Below are 17,366 nucleotides of genomic sequence, written 5' to 3'. Positions count from 1 at the left end.
CTACTTTCACTCAGCATATACTGCTGGTGAGACTTGTCCGTGGCGTTGCCTGTATCAGCGTCAGCTTGTTTCTACTGTTGGGCAGAGCGGCACTGTGTGAGGTAGTGTGCTGTGATACACTGATCCACTCTCCTGTTGAGGAACATCTGGATGGTTTCTAGTCTCTGACTATTAGGAATAATGCTGTCATGAGATTCTGTACAAGTCCTTTTGTGTCAGTACAGTTTTAATTTGTATCTTTCCTTGTGATTGAGGTTCTGAGACCTTTTCAAATGAGTAAGAGCCATTTGCATTTCTTTCTCTATCAACTTTTTTACCTGTTCCTCATTGTCTGTTCAGAGAAGGCAATGGCACCCCACTCCAGTACTCTTGCCTGGAAAATCCCATGGACGGAGGAGCCTGGTAGGCTACAGTCCATGGGGTCGCTAATAAGGCAGACATGACTGAGCGACTTCACGTTCACTTTTCACTTTCATGCACTGGAGAAGGAAATGGCAACCCACTCCAGTGTTCTTGCCTGGAGAATCCCAGGGACAGGGGAGCCTGGTGGGCTGCCGTCTATGGGGTCGCACAGAGTCGGACACGACTGAAGCGACTTAGCAGCAGCAGCTTTGTCTGTTTTTGCTTATTGTGTCTTTGTCATGCAAAAAAGTTTTCTTAATTTTTTATTTTCATGTAATCAAATTTGTCAGTATTTATTGTTTCTGCATGTGGAGCCGTAATTAGGAAAGTTTTCTCACTCCTCAGTTATAAAAGAATCCACAAATGTTTTTACTCAGTACTTGGATGGTTTAATTCTCTACACTGAGCTCTATGCCCCATTTGGAATTTAAGTATGCAGAATAGATCCGGTTTCATCTTTTGCCATCTGGCTATGGAAGATGGGAAAACCAGGCTAACATTATTGAATAAAGTCTGTCTTTCCCCCAGTTATTTGAAATGCTATCTTAATTATGTAAATGTTCTATGCAATTCTCAGTGTTCTATTGTGTTCCATGGTCTGATACCAATTCCAAACTGTTTTAATTATAGAGGCTTTATAGCGCTGCTTTTTATCTGGACCCCAGCTTCACTGCTGTATGTTTTCAGAGTTTGATTCAAAAGAAAGAGAAAGAAAGAAATTCTTTCCTCTTCCATTCTCTTTCCTGTTTTGAAATGGGCATATAGTCTTTTTTACTATGGAGCAGGAAGGTCTGTAGAGACATTTCTTGCGTGCTTATGGCGTGTCAGCTTTGGCACCTGGAGAGTGCATTCCTGATACTGTTTTGTCAGCACGTGGTTCAGATGAGCCTGTCATTCCTGGGCTCCACGACTATGTATCCCATAGTCGTGACCAACAGCGACTGTCAATAATCTCAGTACATTTAGGACTGAAAATGCAGTCTCAAAAAACAAACACAATATACACGTCATTGCATGTATACCCACCCCCCTTGTATTTAGCCTAGGGCCTTTATGCCTCAGCACAGTGTTACGGCAGTTACTTATTTAGAGAGACGATATATTTCTAGCCACCTGATCACGGGCTGTAATCAGAACCTTCTGGATATCTTGTATCAACATGTACTATATTTATGAGCACCAGAAATGTTTAAGTTCTACTTGTTAATGCCTATTTAGAGTTGAAGTACAGCCTAATAGGCTAACCACAAGAAAATGGAGTTTGCATCTTCTAATTATTAAGACTAATAAAGGGATGTGCTTAAAAAAAAAAAAAAACTGAGGTAGAAACAGTACTGGAATTAAACTTTATCAACAGCTAGGTTTTTGCTGTGTTAATATAGATGCTCTCTTTCTTAATAGGTCTTACAAATATTATTAAGTCATAACAAGTCTTATAAAAAAGAAAAGTGAAAAAGAAAAGAGAAAAAAAGTGTTTATGTCCAATTATCTGCTTTTAATACTACTTAAAATTTAGATTAAAATTTCCCAAATACTTTAAAAACTATATTTAAGAGTAAAGGTTTTTCATACTTTGACATTTTAAAAAAAAATTTATTTTAATTGGAGGCTATATTACTTTACAATATTGTAGTGGTTTTTGCCATACATTGACATGAATCAGCCATGGGTGTACATGTGTCCCCCATCCTGAACCCTCCTCCCACCTCCCTCCCCATCCCATCCCTCAGGGTCATCCCATTGCACCAGCCCCGAGCACCCTGTCTCATGCATCGAACCTGGACTGGCGATCTGTTTCATATATGATAATATACATGTTTCAATGCTATTCTCCCAAATCATCACATACTTTGACTTTTTAATTACTACTTTTTCATCACTAAACAACATACCCGTTGTTGAATAGGCCAGGGTTTTGTAATTGCAGAAAGATCACAAGCTGTCATCAGCATCGCTCTGTTAAGGAAAAAGAGGTCCAATAGTCCTTTATGTGACTATATACCTTTATGTGACTATAAACCCTAGTAAACAGTTAGTAACTGATAAAAAGTTAAAACCCCATAAATTACAGAAATGGCAGTTTACAAAGACTAAAGAAACAGAAATAGAATTTATATAGAAGCAGAACTGATACAATGGTATCACAGGGTCAGTTGTTTTGGTTACCCAGTGAACTACTGGAATTTGCCCTCAAACTGCCTTGTTGTATCTCCAGATTAGCAGAAGGAGAGAAATTACCAACCTCTGTGCAAAAACTTGCCTGCTATTATTATTTTTTTTACTTTGGCCTTCCATTCTCAGTGACAGTATGGTGAAAACACATTGATTACTAATAATAACTGTTAAACATCATCAGCTATCCTATTGATAAGACCCCCCGTGACAGCAAGAACTGTGATGGGTCATCCTAATTTACTCAGCACAGGTCGTGGCTCCTATGTGAAAAGTCTTTAAATTATTGAACAGTACCTGCTGGAGAGAAGAGGGAAATGAAAGGATATGGTGCTCGCTACTCCTTCTCTTGTTAGAGAAGTTGGAAACCATGCTGGACTCTGGAGTCTGTGGCAAGGTGCTCTAGAACTCAATACTGTAACTACTGTGTGAAGATGGTTTCTCTTTGGTGTAGTGTTTTTCCACGTCAGGTCTAAATACCTGCCATCTAATTCTTTCAATCTGTTTGAAGACATAGGCAAAAAGGTCATCACTGTCATATATAGGAATACTCAAGGTGAAGGACTGTGTTACTTGTACCTCTAGGGACAATCTAAATGAAAGTGCATCCTCCCTAACCATATTAGGCCTCAAAGAAAAGGGTTTCTGGCCTCAGACTCGCTTACACCAACTCTTATCACAGGTAATGAGTACACCAGAGAAATGTTTAATCATGAAGGATTTCAGTAATGCTTGCCAATGCAAACTGTCTCCCCCAGAGAAGACCCTGCAGTGTCTGGATAAGCTTAACTACAATCTGGACAGTGAAGAGGGGAAGAGGCAACCTGAGCGCTAGGTGTACTAGCTGATGCTCTGCTTGAGGTCGGAAGTTAGGAGCATAGCAGTGAAAACGGTGGCGCAGACTTGGAATCGAGGTGGGATTCCATTTTTGTTATTGTGAAAAACTGGTCGCAGATTGCAGTGGTGTGTGCATACTTTTCTAAGGCACTGCTCTAAAAAACAGGCTGAGGCTCTCACACGAAGCATGACTGTTCAGAACAGACAGCTGGGCATTTGTGTGTTTCCTTATTTGTGTATTTGTTTGCATGTGAAGTAATACCTACCTGTCTAAAAAGATTTAGTTATAAAATGGTAATAGAGCACTATCCTCAGTCTTATTACTACTTCTGTCTTTATTATTCACACTAAGTTCTATTTTATTGGTCTAGTTCTTGTCATGGAAAAGGCAGTGATAGTATAGCAAAGGATGGGAGGGAGGGACAGGGAAAGCAGGTGAGGAAAAACAGAACCCTGAAGCTCTGACTCTACAACTAACACCAAAAAAAGATGTCCTTTCATCATAGGGGACTGGAATGCAGAAGGAGGAGGTCGGGGGATATCTGGAGTAACAGGCAAGTTGGGCCTTGGAACAAAATGAAGCAGGGTAAAGGTTAACAGGGTTTTCCCAAGAGAACATACTGGTCACAGCAAACACACTCTTCCAGCAACACGGGATGACTCTACACATGGACATCACCAGATGGTCAACGATGAAATCACACTGCTTATATTCTTTGCAGTCCAAGACTAAGAAGCTCTATACAGTCAGCAAGAACAAGACCAGGAGCTGACTGTGGCTCAGATCACGAACTCATTGCAAAATTCAGATTTAAATTGAAGAAAATAGGGAAGACCATTAGACTATTCAGGTATGACCTAAATCAAATCCCTCACCATTCACTGTACAGCAGAGGAAACAAATAGACTCAAGGGATTAGATCTGATAGAGTGCCTGAAGAACTATGGATGGAAGTTCATAACATTGTACAGGAGGCAGTGATCCAAACCATCCCCAAGAAAAAGAAATGCAAAAAGGCAAAACGGTTGTCTGAGGAGGTCTTACAAATAGCTGAGAGAAGAAAAGAAGTGAAAGGCAAAAGAGAAAAGGAAAGATAAATCCATCTGAATGCAGAGTTCCAAAGAATAGCAAGGAGAGATAAAAAAAGCCTCCCTCAGTGATCAATGCAAAGAAATACAGGAAAGCAATAGAATGGAAAAAACTAGAGATCTCTTCAAGAAAATCAGAGATACCAGGGGAACATTTCATGCAAAGATGGGCTCAATAAAGGACAGAAATTGTATGGACCTAACAGAAGCAGAAGATATGAAGAAGAAGAGGTGGCAAGAATACACAGAAGAACTATACAAAAAGGATCTTAATGACCCAGATAACCACAACGGTGTGATCATTCACCTGGAGACAGACATCCTGGAGTGTGAAGTCAAGTGGGCCTTAGGAAGCATCACTACGAACAAAACTAGTGGAAGTGACGGAATTCCAGTTGAGCTATTTCAAATCCCAAAAGATGATGCTGTGGAAGTACTGCACTCAGTATGCCAACAAATTTGGAAAACTGAGCAGTGGCCACAGGACTGGAAAAGGTCAGTTTTCATTCCAATCACATAGAAAGGCAATGCCAAAGAATGTTCAAACTACCGCACAATTGCCCTCATCTCACACACTAGCAAAGTAATGCATAAAATTCTCCAAGCCAGGCTTCAACAGTATGTGAACTGAGAACTTCCAGATGTTCAAGGTAGATTTAAAAAAGGCAGAAGAACCAGAGATCAAATTGCCAACATCTGTTGGATCATAGAAAAAGCAAGAGAATTCCAGAAAAACAACTACTTCTGCTTCATTGACTACTAAGGCATTCTGCTAAAGCCTTTGACTGTGTGATCATAACAAACTGTGGAAGATTCTTCAAGAGATGGGAATACCAGACCACCTTATCTGCCTCCTGAGAAACCTGTATGCGGGTCAGGAAGCAAAAGTTAGAACTGGACATGGAACAACAGACTGGTTCCAAATGGGAAAAGGAGTACGTCAAGGCTGTATATTGTCACCCTGCTTATTTAACTTACATGCTTATGTAACTTACATTACATCATGAGAAACGCTGGGCTGGATAAAGCACAAGCTGGAACCAAGATTGCCAGGAGAAAGACCAATAACTCAGATATGCAGATGACACCATCCTTATGGCAGAAAGCAAAGAGGAACTGAAGTGCCTCTTGATGAAAGTGAAAGAGGAGAGTGAAAAAGCTGGCTTAAAACTCAACATTCAAAAAAGGAAGATCATGGCATCCAGTCCTGTCACTTAATGGCAAATAGATGAGGAAACAATGGAAACAGTGACAGACTTTATTTTTCTGGGCTCCAAAATCACTGCAGATGGTGACTGCAGCCATGAAATTAAAAGATGTTTGCTCCTTGGAAGAAAAGCTATGACAAACCTATATAGCATATTAAAAAGCAGAGACATTACTTTGCTGACAAAAGTCCATTTAGTCAAAGCTATGTTTTTTTCCCAGTAGTCATGTATGGATGTGAGAGTTGGACTATAAAGAAATCTGAGCACCGAAGAATTGATGCTTTTGAGCTGTGGTGTTGGAGAAGACTCTTGAGAGTCCCTTGGACTGCAAGGAGATCCAACCAGTCCATCCTGAAGGAGATAAGTCCTGGGTGTTCATTGGAAGGACAGATGTTGAAGCTAAAGCTACAATACTTTGGCCACCTGATATGGAGAGCTGACTCATTGGAAAAGACCCTGATGCTGGGAAGGACTGAAGGCGGGAGGAGGGGACGACAGAGGATGAGATGGTTGGATGGCATCACTGACTCTCTAGACAAGAGTCTGAGCAAGCTCTGGGGGTTGGTGATGGACAGGGAAGCCTGGAGTGCTGCAGTCCATGGGGTCACAGAGTTGGACTCGACTGAGCAGCCAGCCGAGCTGAAGTCTGACTGCTGCTCTGCCATCGCGTGAGGGAAGTAGACACTTCACAGTCATGTTCTTGCTCCAGCAATCTTCAGGATGCTGTTTTCAGCTCTTTCATGCAAAAGAACTGTGAGTGTGAACAAGGGACCCCTACAGCCTTGTATGATACTCTACCACATTTAAAGGTCCTTCTAGGACAAAAAGAGTAATTTGTTCTTTTGAATTTGCAAATGCATTTCTTTTTAAGTAAACAGTCATATTTAGCCCTTTGTATAACACTCGTAAAAATTCTGACAGCCTCTGTGATCATCACATTGTAACAAATAATTGCAGTAAAATTAATTGGGTAGCAAAACCAGCTTTAAGGATAGTAATCCTACTTACAAAAACAACTCCTTTTGATGAGGATCTTCCAAGTTGAATTGATTTTTTCTTATAAGTTCAAAAAATTCTCCTCGTCTCCTTTAAAATAAAGAAAAATATTTGGTAGTTACGATGAGTCCCCTAAGCTCTGGTGAGTCCCCTAAGCTCTTATCCCTTTGGTCAACAAAGGCTCATCAAGTAAAATTTCAGGGAAAAGAATCTCTAATGGTTTTTCTCATATAAGATGAGATTCTTATATTCTTATATAAGAATATATAATCCAATATAAGAATCATATAAAAATCTTGAATACTTTACTTTTCTCTCTTCTACCATATTCTTTGGTCGAAATATTAAATCTTATCTCACTTTTAACTAAGGTCACAAGTAATGGAAATTTTGATTCCCAAATATGATTTAGTTGAATATGAAACAATGTGAGTTAAAAATCTGATGCCGAGAATGAGTTAAGAAATTTTGCATATGGTGCAAGATCTCTATGGTTTCAATTTAATTTCATATGTCTCATTCACATAATTTTTTACTCTATACCAAAATATGTCAGTATAAAGTTGCGAAGTTCTTCTGAAGCAAAGAAAGACCAAGTATAAACTAATATCTGTTCATTGCATAGTGAATACCTCCATGTGCTCAGCATGGTTAAGCATCTTGGGAAATGGCGAGACGTGAGTTCTTTTCATAACATTTAAACTAGTCAAAGTCACAAGACACACATAAGAGAAACCTGCATAACAAAACTGTCTGTCTGTGACTGTGTACCAAAATGAAAAGAGGTTTCGGAAGGATCCAGGGGGGAGACCATGTGGCCTGGAAAGGTCAGGAAGTCGTTGTGGTTTCAGGCACTTTTCAAATTATTGGTAGCTTGACAGTTACCAATCATCCTGCAGTCATTTTGAGCTGAAATTTACAATCTGTATTTTTTACCCTAATTAACTTTAGAGTGCTCCAAAGTCCAAGGAAACAGACTCTTTTAGATGTAAGGTGCTTTTGGATGTACAGCGGTGGCTCTCTGGCACGCGGGTTTGTGTGTCTGTTCTGTTTGTTTTTACTTCTCAAGAGTGGCTAAAACCACAGTGTGCATCTGTGTACAGCTGGGGAGAGGCCCTCGCTCCCAGGAAATCCCGTGAGCGTGACTGTCCATCTGCCTCCACCCCCACACATGCAGCAGAGAGCTCGGACTCTGTGTGGGAAACAGACGGCTGCCCAAACCCAGCAACATCGTTCCTTTCTTTTAGAAAGTACGTTTAGTTATGCAAACACACACCTACATCACTGATACACTCTCAAGCATACTTTAATTCTTAAGTCGTTAACTTCATTAACTATAAAGTTCTACATTAATACTCTTCTTCTGCCAAAATCCAATAAAAACAAATAAGATCTACTTGTTTGGGACTCAGCTCCTTTTCCTGCCCACATGGGCATGGATAACAGTTTAAGGGACTGTGAAATGGTCAGAAGTTGGGGGAATGAAGGACAGAAGCAGCAGCAGATGCCCTTTATAGAGGGCATTATTATATCCTTTAGATTGGCCAGCAAGCTTAGAATGACCCTGAGATGGTTATCTGCTTTGTGCAGAGCTTCAAAGACAAACATCAGAAATAATTCTGCACTCTGTCATTTCTAGCGTTAAGTGGACTTCTCTGGCTTCCTTTAACAAACTGCTCCATGGTGTGATAAACAGCTTTTCCAGGACATTGGTTCTTATAATCTAAAAATATCCTAATGGGGATTTTTAAAGTTGGAAACTGTGCAAACACATCCAAAATCTATTTATCAAGATATTTCTTAAAACTTACTTTATGTACAGTGCTAGGTCTGTAGCTAAAATAGCTTGCTTGATTATCTTCAGCGTGGTCTTATATTCTTCAATGGAGAGGCCACTGAGAATCTGATTGCCCTTTATAAAAAAGAAAACCATCGTAAGCACTCCACTTGGAGACACTGCTGCTGAGAACAAAATCTGAAAATAGTCACATCTCTTACACACATTCTGAATTCAGGAAGACAGAGGACACCTACTTACACAAGTAAACAGCATTAAGTAATGTTTCCCCTTGAGGCACCCACCCCACCACCTTGTCATTTGAGGAAAAATACACCTTCATGATGGTTCATGGACCAAAGTAAGCATGTTTTTCCAACTCTTGTACTTCTTGGCTTTAGTCCAGGTCCAAAAGTTAATGACTATATACCTTTTTCCTTTGGGAAAGTTAACTGCTAAACTGACAGTAAGTAAAACTTTGAAAAATCAAAATCATATAGATTTAATATATAATAGATGTGAAGAACAGAGGGATGAAACTGTAAATGATGATTTTAAAAATCATTTCTCTGGCTTCTGTAACAAATCCAATAACCTTTCTGGGGCAGATTTATATATTTTAAACTTCTTTCTGAGAATAGTGTTTATTCCTAGGAACATGTGCGGTATACATGGGTAGCAGGCATGAGTGATGTGTGCTTCCTCAAGAAAGGAAGAGTTTGAAACAACTATAAGGATTTCAAAGATGGCTAATCCATGTGCAGATTATCTAAAGTTTTTGCTACGTCACCATTTTTTAAATTTCTCGCCTGTAATTTAAAGCACAGTGACTCACTGATCTTGAACTAAGTGAAACATCCTTTGGGTACTAGACTATACTCAAAACAGCATCTGTAAATTGAGTCAGATGTGCTTCCTAAACCTTAGCGCTGAGGGAAAAAAAAACCCAGAAGCTTAGAAATAGGGTGTGGAGGCAAAGGATTTGCTCTGAGGAAAGAAAACTACTGAGCTGGGGTCAGACATTGGTTAGAGGATAATTAGATGCTGAAACTGTAATACATGTCTAATTAATAATCTGTGATTATACAAGAAATACTATTTTTAAATATTAAATCACTTTAGATTCTGGACAAAACAGTACTGTTCAGAAGATAGCTTCTGATACTTTTATTTAAGATAAGACTATGTTAAATGGAAAAGTGGAAATGTCTTTTGGTATTGTATTTTAATTTTCCCTTCCATGAGCAAAAGTTATAAATTCCTATGTATTGGTGCTTACAAAGACAGAATGTAGAGATGGGTCTTATGAGGCCAGCCATATATACAGCAAGATTCCTTTTATGTTATAATATATTACATAGTAAGTTATGTCATCTGATAACAGAGAGCAGTGTGATAGGAATATTGTACAATATGCTTTTTAAGAAAAAGGTTAAGCACATTTTCTTCAAAACTAAATAGGATATTAAAAATGAAGTTTGAGCTGAAGGGCAAAGACAGCAAATTCCAGTGAAGGTACAGCTGTTTCTGCTATAATTCAACATAGACATTCCTGACAAGTCTCAGTTCAGAAAAGCCACACACTAAAAATAACATGGTGTATGGGAAAAACAGTACTGGGGAGACCACGCAAAGCCCGTGCAGCTTTTTAACCAGAGCACGAGACAAACCAAGGATTAGGATGTTTGAAGGAAACTTGGACAGGCCAGGCTCACACGTCTGGCAGCCGCCTCTGAGGACATTAAAGCAGCGGAATGGAAATGCTGGCTTATGGAGGCCCGAGGCAGTGCAGATAGAACTGGTCCGCGCAGACAGTGGGGCTGTGTCACGGGGGCCCTGGAGGATGAGCGGCCTCCGTCCCGCGGCCCAGCGCAGTCCAGGGCGAGGGGGTGCCTCTCGGGGCAAGTGCCCACTTCCAGTACTCCTGTAGCAATGGAAAGGGCTGCTCGGGCAGGAGCCAAGCAGAGCGCTTCTTCCTTTCTTGCTGAAGGCTGAAATTCAGCTCCCATAATTCTGACACCTAACCCAAGAGAACTTGTGCACGAAACAGTACAATTTGTACATTTTACCCACATCATCCCCCTACCTCCCAGTCACACACTAATTCTTGTTAAAAGTCACATCTGTAGCAGACAGTCTGTACTAGAGCATGTGCAGAATTTACAAGGAGGTGCCAGAACTGGCCACAGAACTCTGAGCCCTTCACCCACACTGAGAGTTAGGCCTGCATTCCTCTTCCCTCAAGCAGGAGGGAGCGGCCTGCAGCCGCTGTGTGTCTCCTGGAGTTGGGAGGGTGGGTGGGCTACAGTGCACTCGCGTCTCATTGCCGTCTGGACAATTGAAAAGACAAGACCCAGGCTGGCTAGATCCCGTGACTGAGCAGGAAGGAGAGCTGCTTCCATTCAGGATGGCCTGCCTCTTCTGAGTTCTGGAGGCATTAGGTCCCTTTAAGCCCTGTCCTTTTCAAGAGGACCACAAAGAGAGCCAAGGAACCGTGGCAGAAAGGAGATGAAAGTCACGACTCAGAGTTCCAGGAGCCGAGGAGGAAGTCATAAGGCGATACACTGCGAGAGGCGGCCACGCGTATTACAGGGACGTCAGGGGAAAAGCCCACGGTTAGGGCGTGTGGCCATGATCATGGTCTTACTCATGAGAAAAGATCCTGTGTTAGACCCCTACGAGGCACAGAGAGCAGGCCTAAGAGCACCAGTCTGCTGAGCGTTCTGGGCCCCCTTCTTTACTGTTCTCCAGGACGTGGGGACTTGAGCGTGAGAAAGGAGTCAGAGAAGCATAGGGACGGATGAGGGAGGCCAACCAGGGCAGGAAAAGGACCTGCAGCTTTAAGTCAGGTCAAGATCTGTGCTGTTCCACAGGACTGAACATTCTGGTTTCTAACTTGAAAACCGTATGCTGTATTTTGTGATGTAAAGCAGTAACTAGAAAGCGCTTACTTAAAAAGAGTCACCACAAAAGTCATAAGCCTCTTAAGTTTTCTAGGGCTCAGGGAAGAATGAACCCAGTGGGCAAATGTAAAGAGATGGAGATAAAATTGCTTTAAAATCACATGCCACGCATTGTGCCTTTTCAACATAAGCGTCTACAACTTTCATTTTTTTTCTTATTATAAAGGTAATATATGCATACAATGGATAATGCAAATAATGAACAAATCCGAATCAGAAAATTAAAAAGCTAATAATTTAAGTAGACCGAGACAGCCATTGTGAATGTTTTGGTGTATATCATTTTAATATTTTCCTTAACATAAATATGACTAGCATAGCATATCACATGCTTTCTTACATTGATATTCACTTAGCCAGTGTTGAATAACTTTATTCCTTAACAGAAATGTTTATTAGTGGTCAGAAGTTTCAATAAAAATAGGAAAAGGTATTGCCTGTGAAAGACATTTGAGAGCAGTATAAACCACATCATTTGACAAAAACAACTAACAGAGAACCATAAAATACCAGATTTGTTTGTTTCTAATTTGGAATAACCAAACTGAGGTAAGTAACCAGTTTTCCCTTATCAGGCAACATTAAGACAGTTTTGGTTTCTAGAGACGTAAGGCTGTGAAGATCTCAAATGTTTTGGCTTTGCCTTTCTTACCCAAAAAGGAATAAAGCGTGCTCAAGAATTTATGATGCTGGGAATAAATCCAAAACTTAAAAATAAAACTGAATTTATAAACTCTCTTTTGGAAGTCCACAGCCATAAATTAGGTACTTACAGGACTATTAAGGATCATCAGGCACTGATCAAAGTGATGGTGCTCCATGATTGAATGGCAGTACAGCTGAGCAAGTGGGTGCTCACTTCTGAAACGTGGTTAGTTGAAGAAAGAAAAAAAAGTTTAAAATATGACCAATTTCCCCAACATATATCAGTTATCAATTTCTTACTGGTTAACTGAAAAAGAGGCTACTTCATAAAAATTAATCCAGTAATTTTCTCTCCTTCTGCTGGAAAGACTGAGGTCATTTCTGGGAAATACATGTCAAGAGTCAAATTGTTTTCAAATATCAATGTAATTGCTCCCTGTTCCCAGTACAAGCAATTTCACTGGTTTTTATCTTTATTAAGATAATGATAGTAGAAGGAATAAGAACAAAGGATTACTTTCTCTACACATGAAAAAAAAAAAAAAAACCTGAAACAGCTATACCAACAATACAACTTCAAAAGTGCAATTACTTTAAAATCTGAAATAAATTTCCATATAAGCCTTTGTTCTGAAATAAGGCTGAAGGGCAGTGTCTCTGCACGTGCATGTAAGAGTTATGAGCGGTAAGAAGCAAGGGAAAGGGGGACAGTGGGTGCACGTCTCGCCCACTGGAGGGAGGAAGGAGACAGCCAAGTCAGAAAAAGCCCCCTGTGGGATGCAGCTTATTTCAGTGCAGGACTCCATGCTGAACTTGGGGAAAACGGTAGAGACCATTTGGCCAACTAAAGTGGTGTGTGTGTGCTAAGTCACTTCAGTCGTGTTCAACTCTGTGTGACCCTGTGGACTGTAGCCCACCAGGGTCCTCTGTCCATGGCAAGAACGTTGGAGTGGGTTGCCATTTCCTTCGGGATCTTCCTGACCCAGGGATCAAACCCACATGTCTTACATCTCCTGCATTGGCAGGTGGGTTCTTTACCACTAGCGCCACCTGAGAAGCCCATATTAAGTAAAGGGGTGAGGTGGGGATATTACAGTCAGTTCGTTATGTGTAACAGTCACAAATCAAGTTCTGAAGCATGATAAGCAGAGTCCTCTGTCTCCTATTTCTCATGACCCTTCACGTGGGAATATAAAGCACCATTTCCACTATTTGTTCTTTCAAAACAACAGAAAAAATTATAGTTCCTGAAAGTCTGTTTCTTAAATTTAGAGGACAGGGGTTTATGAATTGTAAAGCATCATACAAGTGTTAGATAATACAACTGATTAGTTATTCCTTTATACTACTATATGAATCATTATTTTACTTTGCATTTCATTTGTTGAAGATAGAGACACTACCCAAAAAGGTGACACAGGAAAAAATAAGCTAAGAGTGAGAGCAGCTTAAGGGAAAACAAAAACAGTAAAATGAAAATAAAGGTAAGAGAGTGGATAATTTATCTCCTCCCGATAGCACCACCAATGCTGCTGACTCCCAAGCTGCCACGTCTCATCGTCGTCGCAACCTTTCTCCCAAAGTAGCTCCTGCCTTGTCTTCTTTGCTCCTTTCTTATCTAGTAAGTTGTACCATAGGTCAGATCCTGTGCTGATCACTGGACAACGGGAAGACCATGGGATGAACTAAAACAAGCAGATCTATAAGAAAAATCTCCAGGAACCATTCTGGAGATGCATGGAGTCTACTGGGATTTAGTTAGGAACCTAGTGGGAAACTGTTTTAGTACCCAGGTAAGAGACAGCCTGGATTAGAGTGGATTTGGTAGAATTTGGCATTCCACTGGACTTGGTAGAATCCCAAATAGAGTTGTTTAAGGAGGTAGATGAGTCAGGAGCTGGCAGTGAGTCCTGGTGTTGGGAACTAGTGGAGATGAGAGAGATGAAGGGGGAAAGCAGAGAGGGTGAGTTTCTGCATTGTCATTTATTGACCCAGGGGAAAAATGGAGAAGACAATTTAGAATGGGGGTGAAGAAGGGAAGCTGACTGGATGAGTGCTCGATCTATTGATTTTAAGGTGGCTGCAGTCCAACCACGTGGGTATAAATGTCTGGACTGGAAAGACTTGGGTCACATTGGCATGCTTGGAAATCTAAGCCGTTTGAGCAGATGAGGTCTCCAGGGAGGTGGCCTGGGCTTACAGAGGGCCCAGCATAAACAGACCCCACATCCTGCCTGGAGTCTACAGTCCCTGCTGTGGCAACGGTGTTTTCTCTTCACTCGGACCAGATCCACTAGTGTCGCTCATGTTTACACTTCAGTAAAACTACTGCAGCCTTCCTCATTCCCTTCACCTAGGAAAGGCAAAGCTCCTAGAGTATCTGTTATTTTCATTTATATGAGAAACCTAAGCACATCCAGTATCACCATCTGTCTTACTCTGCTGGTGGTTTATAAGTTAGACTGTATTCCTTTTCAGTTTGGTAGATTCCTTTTCTCTAATGATAACAAATACTCTCCACTAAGAGCCTGTGACATGTCCAGCCCTGTGCTAAGCAGTTGGTTTGATTTTGACGATGCTCTTGTATAGGACGCTTTCGCTCACCACGTCACATCCTCAGTCCCACCTCCTACTGCAGCCGCTGTCCTAGCGTCCAGCATCAGGCCTGCTGCGACACACGGTGTGAGGAGCCCGTGAGGAGGCGCCCACGGGTCCAGCGAGAACGCCTCTCAGCTCTGCCCACAGGCACACCCTGCCCTCAGGCCGCTCAGCCCGGAGTGTGAGGAGGGAAGGCCTGTGGAGGTCACCTGTGACCCGGGGCTATGGCATGGGTGGCGGGCTGCCGCCTCGCCGTTCATCTCTGTCCCTTTGCAGACAGCTCTGCGTCTCCCGTCCTGAGACCGCTCACAAGCTCCTGGCAGGCGCCGGGCGCCTGTGCGGGTGGAATCTGGCCCCCTTGTCCTCCTCCTGCCTCCCCTCCTGTCCGTTTCCCACCCTCAGGCCTGCATTTCTGCCCCCTGGGATCACACGCACCCCTAAGCTGTATGCACGCCGGCTTCTGTCCCAGGCTGTGCTCCAGGGAGAGCCAGCCTGAGGCGTCGCTACAGCATTTAGCATTTGTTTTTTTAGACAACCTAGAGTTCAGAGAGATCATCTAACTTGTTCAAGGTCAACACAAATGGCAGAGCTGGGGTTCACACACATCCTCTTTACCACGTGACGCTGGCTCGTGACACCAGCACTGCACACACAGCACCTACTCACCGACCAAGTAGCCAGACTAGAAACACAGGCAGGTACAGTGGAAACATGTTTAAAATTTTGAATGCATATTGCGTTTTTACACCATGCAGAAAGGACTGTTTCACATTAGAGAAGATTCTTGGCTTGTGAGATAAACAAATGCAGATTTACTTACATTTTTACATGTTTACACACATGGTTTGCCTTTACTTAGGTTCTAAAACTATGGATTTATGAATCAATGACAGGGTGACAAATGCCCCAAATTCTGTCTTTACAAAGATATTCATGGAAATCAGTGTATCCTCTGTCCTGTCACTTTCTCACTCTTTGAAACACGAGGCTACATCGCCTCCTTCTTCAAGGTCATGTCACAAGGACACTTGAAGCCACTCCTGCTGCAGGACTGTTCCCCGACTGCTGTTAGTGAGCAGTCATGGGTGAGCACACCCTCCCTGCCCCTCCTCCTGTCCTGCAGCTGCTGCTCCATCTCTGACCGGCGGTAAGACGCTGGTGCGGAAATCAGGCCAGTGCCTTAGAAATCAGGAGAAAATAAAGTGCTGGGAGAAAACACAGCCGGCCCGGCACAGTACTCCTTTTCACTGGCTCTGAATCTGGCTTCTCATCCATATATATTGCTCTGGGCTCAAATCTCTCAGCTACTCTTTGTAACCCATGCCAACCCATTTAGTTCTCAACTTCATAATTTCTCTCCAAATCACCACGATCGCCTGTCAGTCAGGGCTTATTTTATGTTCCTGTTCTCTGTGATCACGGATACTCAAGCTGAGGAATCATTTCACCCCGTGACTCCAGCTCTTTGACCTACTGGGCTCTGCCAATTGTCTTTCTTTCACAGCAGGAGACATTCCCTTCTTTGTTCCACAGCCTCGAGCTGCTACCAGGCACGGTCTTTCTGCTAGTGCCTGTCCCTCTCTGGGACAGAGCAAGGTCTTGAGCTTCTTGTCTGTCCTGTGAAAATAGCTGAAATTTGCTGAGCGGGTAATCTGTGCCAGGTACTGTTCCAAGCACTTTGCATCAGTTTATACTTCTTAATCCTCGTAGGAAACCCTGTGAGACAGGTATTATTCTGTCATTATTCTACTATACAGAGAAGGAAACACAGGAACTTTAAATGACTTGGCTCAAAGACATATGGTGAGAGGAATCAGGATCTGAATGTGCACTCAGGCTGGTCTAAGGACTAACTGAACTCACGTATATAAAGTGCTAGAAAGAGTTCCAAATGCCACAAGGCTAAAAGCTATGACTATGTTGAGGTTAACTTCTATTATTGTTATTACTATTATTATTAGCTACTGACATTAAGACTAACTGAACTTGCACATTCTTCATATCCAGACCTCCAGTCTCCCAAGCTCTCCAGCGTTACCAAGGATGACCTCATTCCTGGCTCAAGTACACGACTCAGTTTGAACTTCACGGACTGTGTGGTTCCTGTGCTGTCGTTGCTGCCCTTTGAAGCCTCTGAGATCCTGCTGACCCTCTGTGGCCACCGGCCCATTCATGACCCAGCTCACTGTTGCTCCTCCCTTAGAGAGCGGAGGGGACCACGGTGCAGGGGGGGTTCTTCCAGGACACTCACACACACGTGATCGGGCTGTGCTTACCAGGAAGTTCTTTCGTTCTGGTTTGGCTGAATCTCTAACCTTGAAAGAAAAAGCCTCACTTGGCCATCCTACGTCTCCTAACCACCATCCTGTGTTCGGGCTCCTCTCCCCTCGGTGCTCCCCCAAGGACACGGCGTGCAGACACACCTCCCAGCTCGCTCTCTCATCAGTGGCATCACCGTCACTCATTTCCTGGACCCAGCATTAGGATTTCCCCCTTCCTTCTTGCACATAACTAACTGTTCAGTGTTAGATTTAAACCGTTTCCTTCCTTCCTCGAGCTGGTATGTGATGGTTGTATACACCGGGCTTCCCCTGACAGCTTTCTGGCTGAACTCTGTGGTTCTAATTATTACCTGTTTATCTGGCACCATACTTTCAGATTTTTTCTTCTTAAGCAATG

The 17,366-nt window shown here is 42.3% G+C and overlaps 1 protein-coding gene across 4 annotated transcripts in view; it reads right to left on the bottom strand.

Annotated features, from left to right (window-relative positions):
* Positions 1 to 17,366, bottom strand: part of PDE5A (phosphodiesterase 5A) — a 149,688-nt gene that overhangs the window by 10,753 nt on the left and 121,569 nt on the right. For all 4 annotated transcript variants that reach the window (XM_043871546.1, XM_043871549.1, XM_043871548.1 and 1 more), the window contains 4 exons: positions 12,218 to 12,305; positions 8,516 to 8,616; positions 6,717 to 6,794; positions 2,295 to 2,358 (listed from right to left, as the gene is read on the bottom strand). In XM_043871546.1, the coding sequence (XP_043727481.1) occupies positions 2,295 to 2,358; positions 6,717 to 6,794; positions 8,516 to 8,616; positions 12,218 to 12,305 (331 nt within the window). The remainder of the gene's footprint in view (positions 1 to 2,294; positions 2,359 to 6,716; positions 6,795 to 8,515; positions 8,617 to 12,217; positions 12,306 to 17,366) is intronic.

Source organism: Cervus elaphus, chromosome 17, assembly GCF_910594005.1.
Source record: "Cervus elaphus chromosome 17, mCerEla1.1, whole genome shotgun sequence".
NCBI lineage: Eukaryota > Metazoa > Chordata > Mammalia > Artiodactyla > Cervidae > Cervus > Cervus elaphus.
Note: the sequence above shows the minus strand (reverse complement) of the source record. Positions and strands in the feature narration are given on the sequence as shown.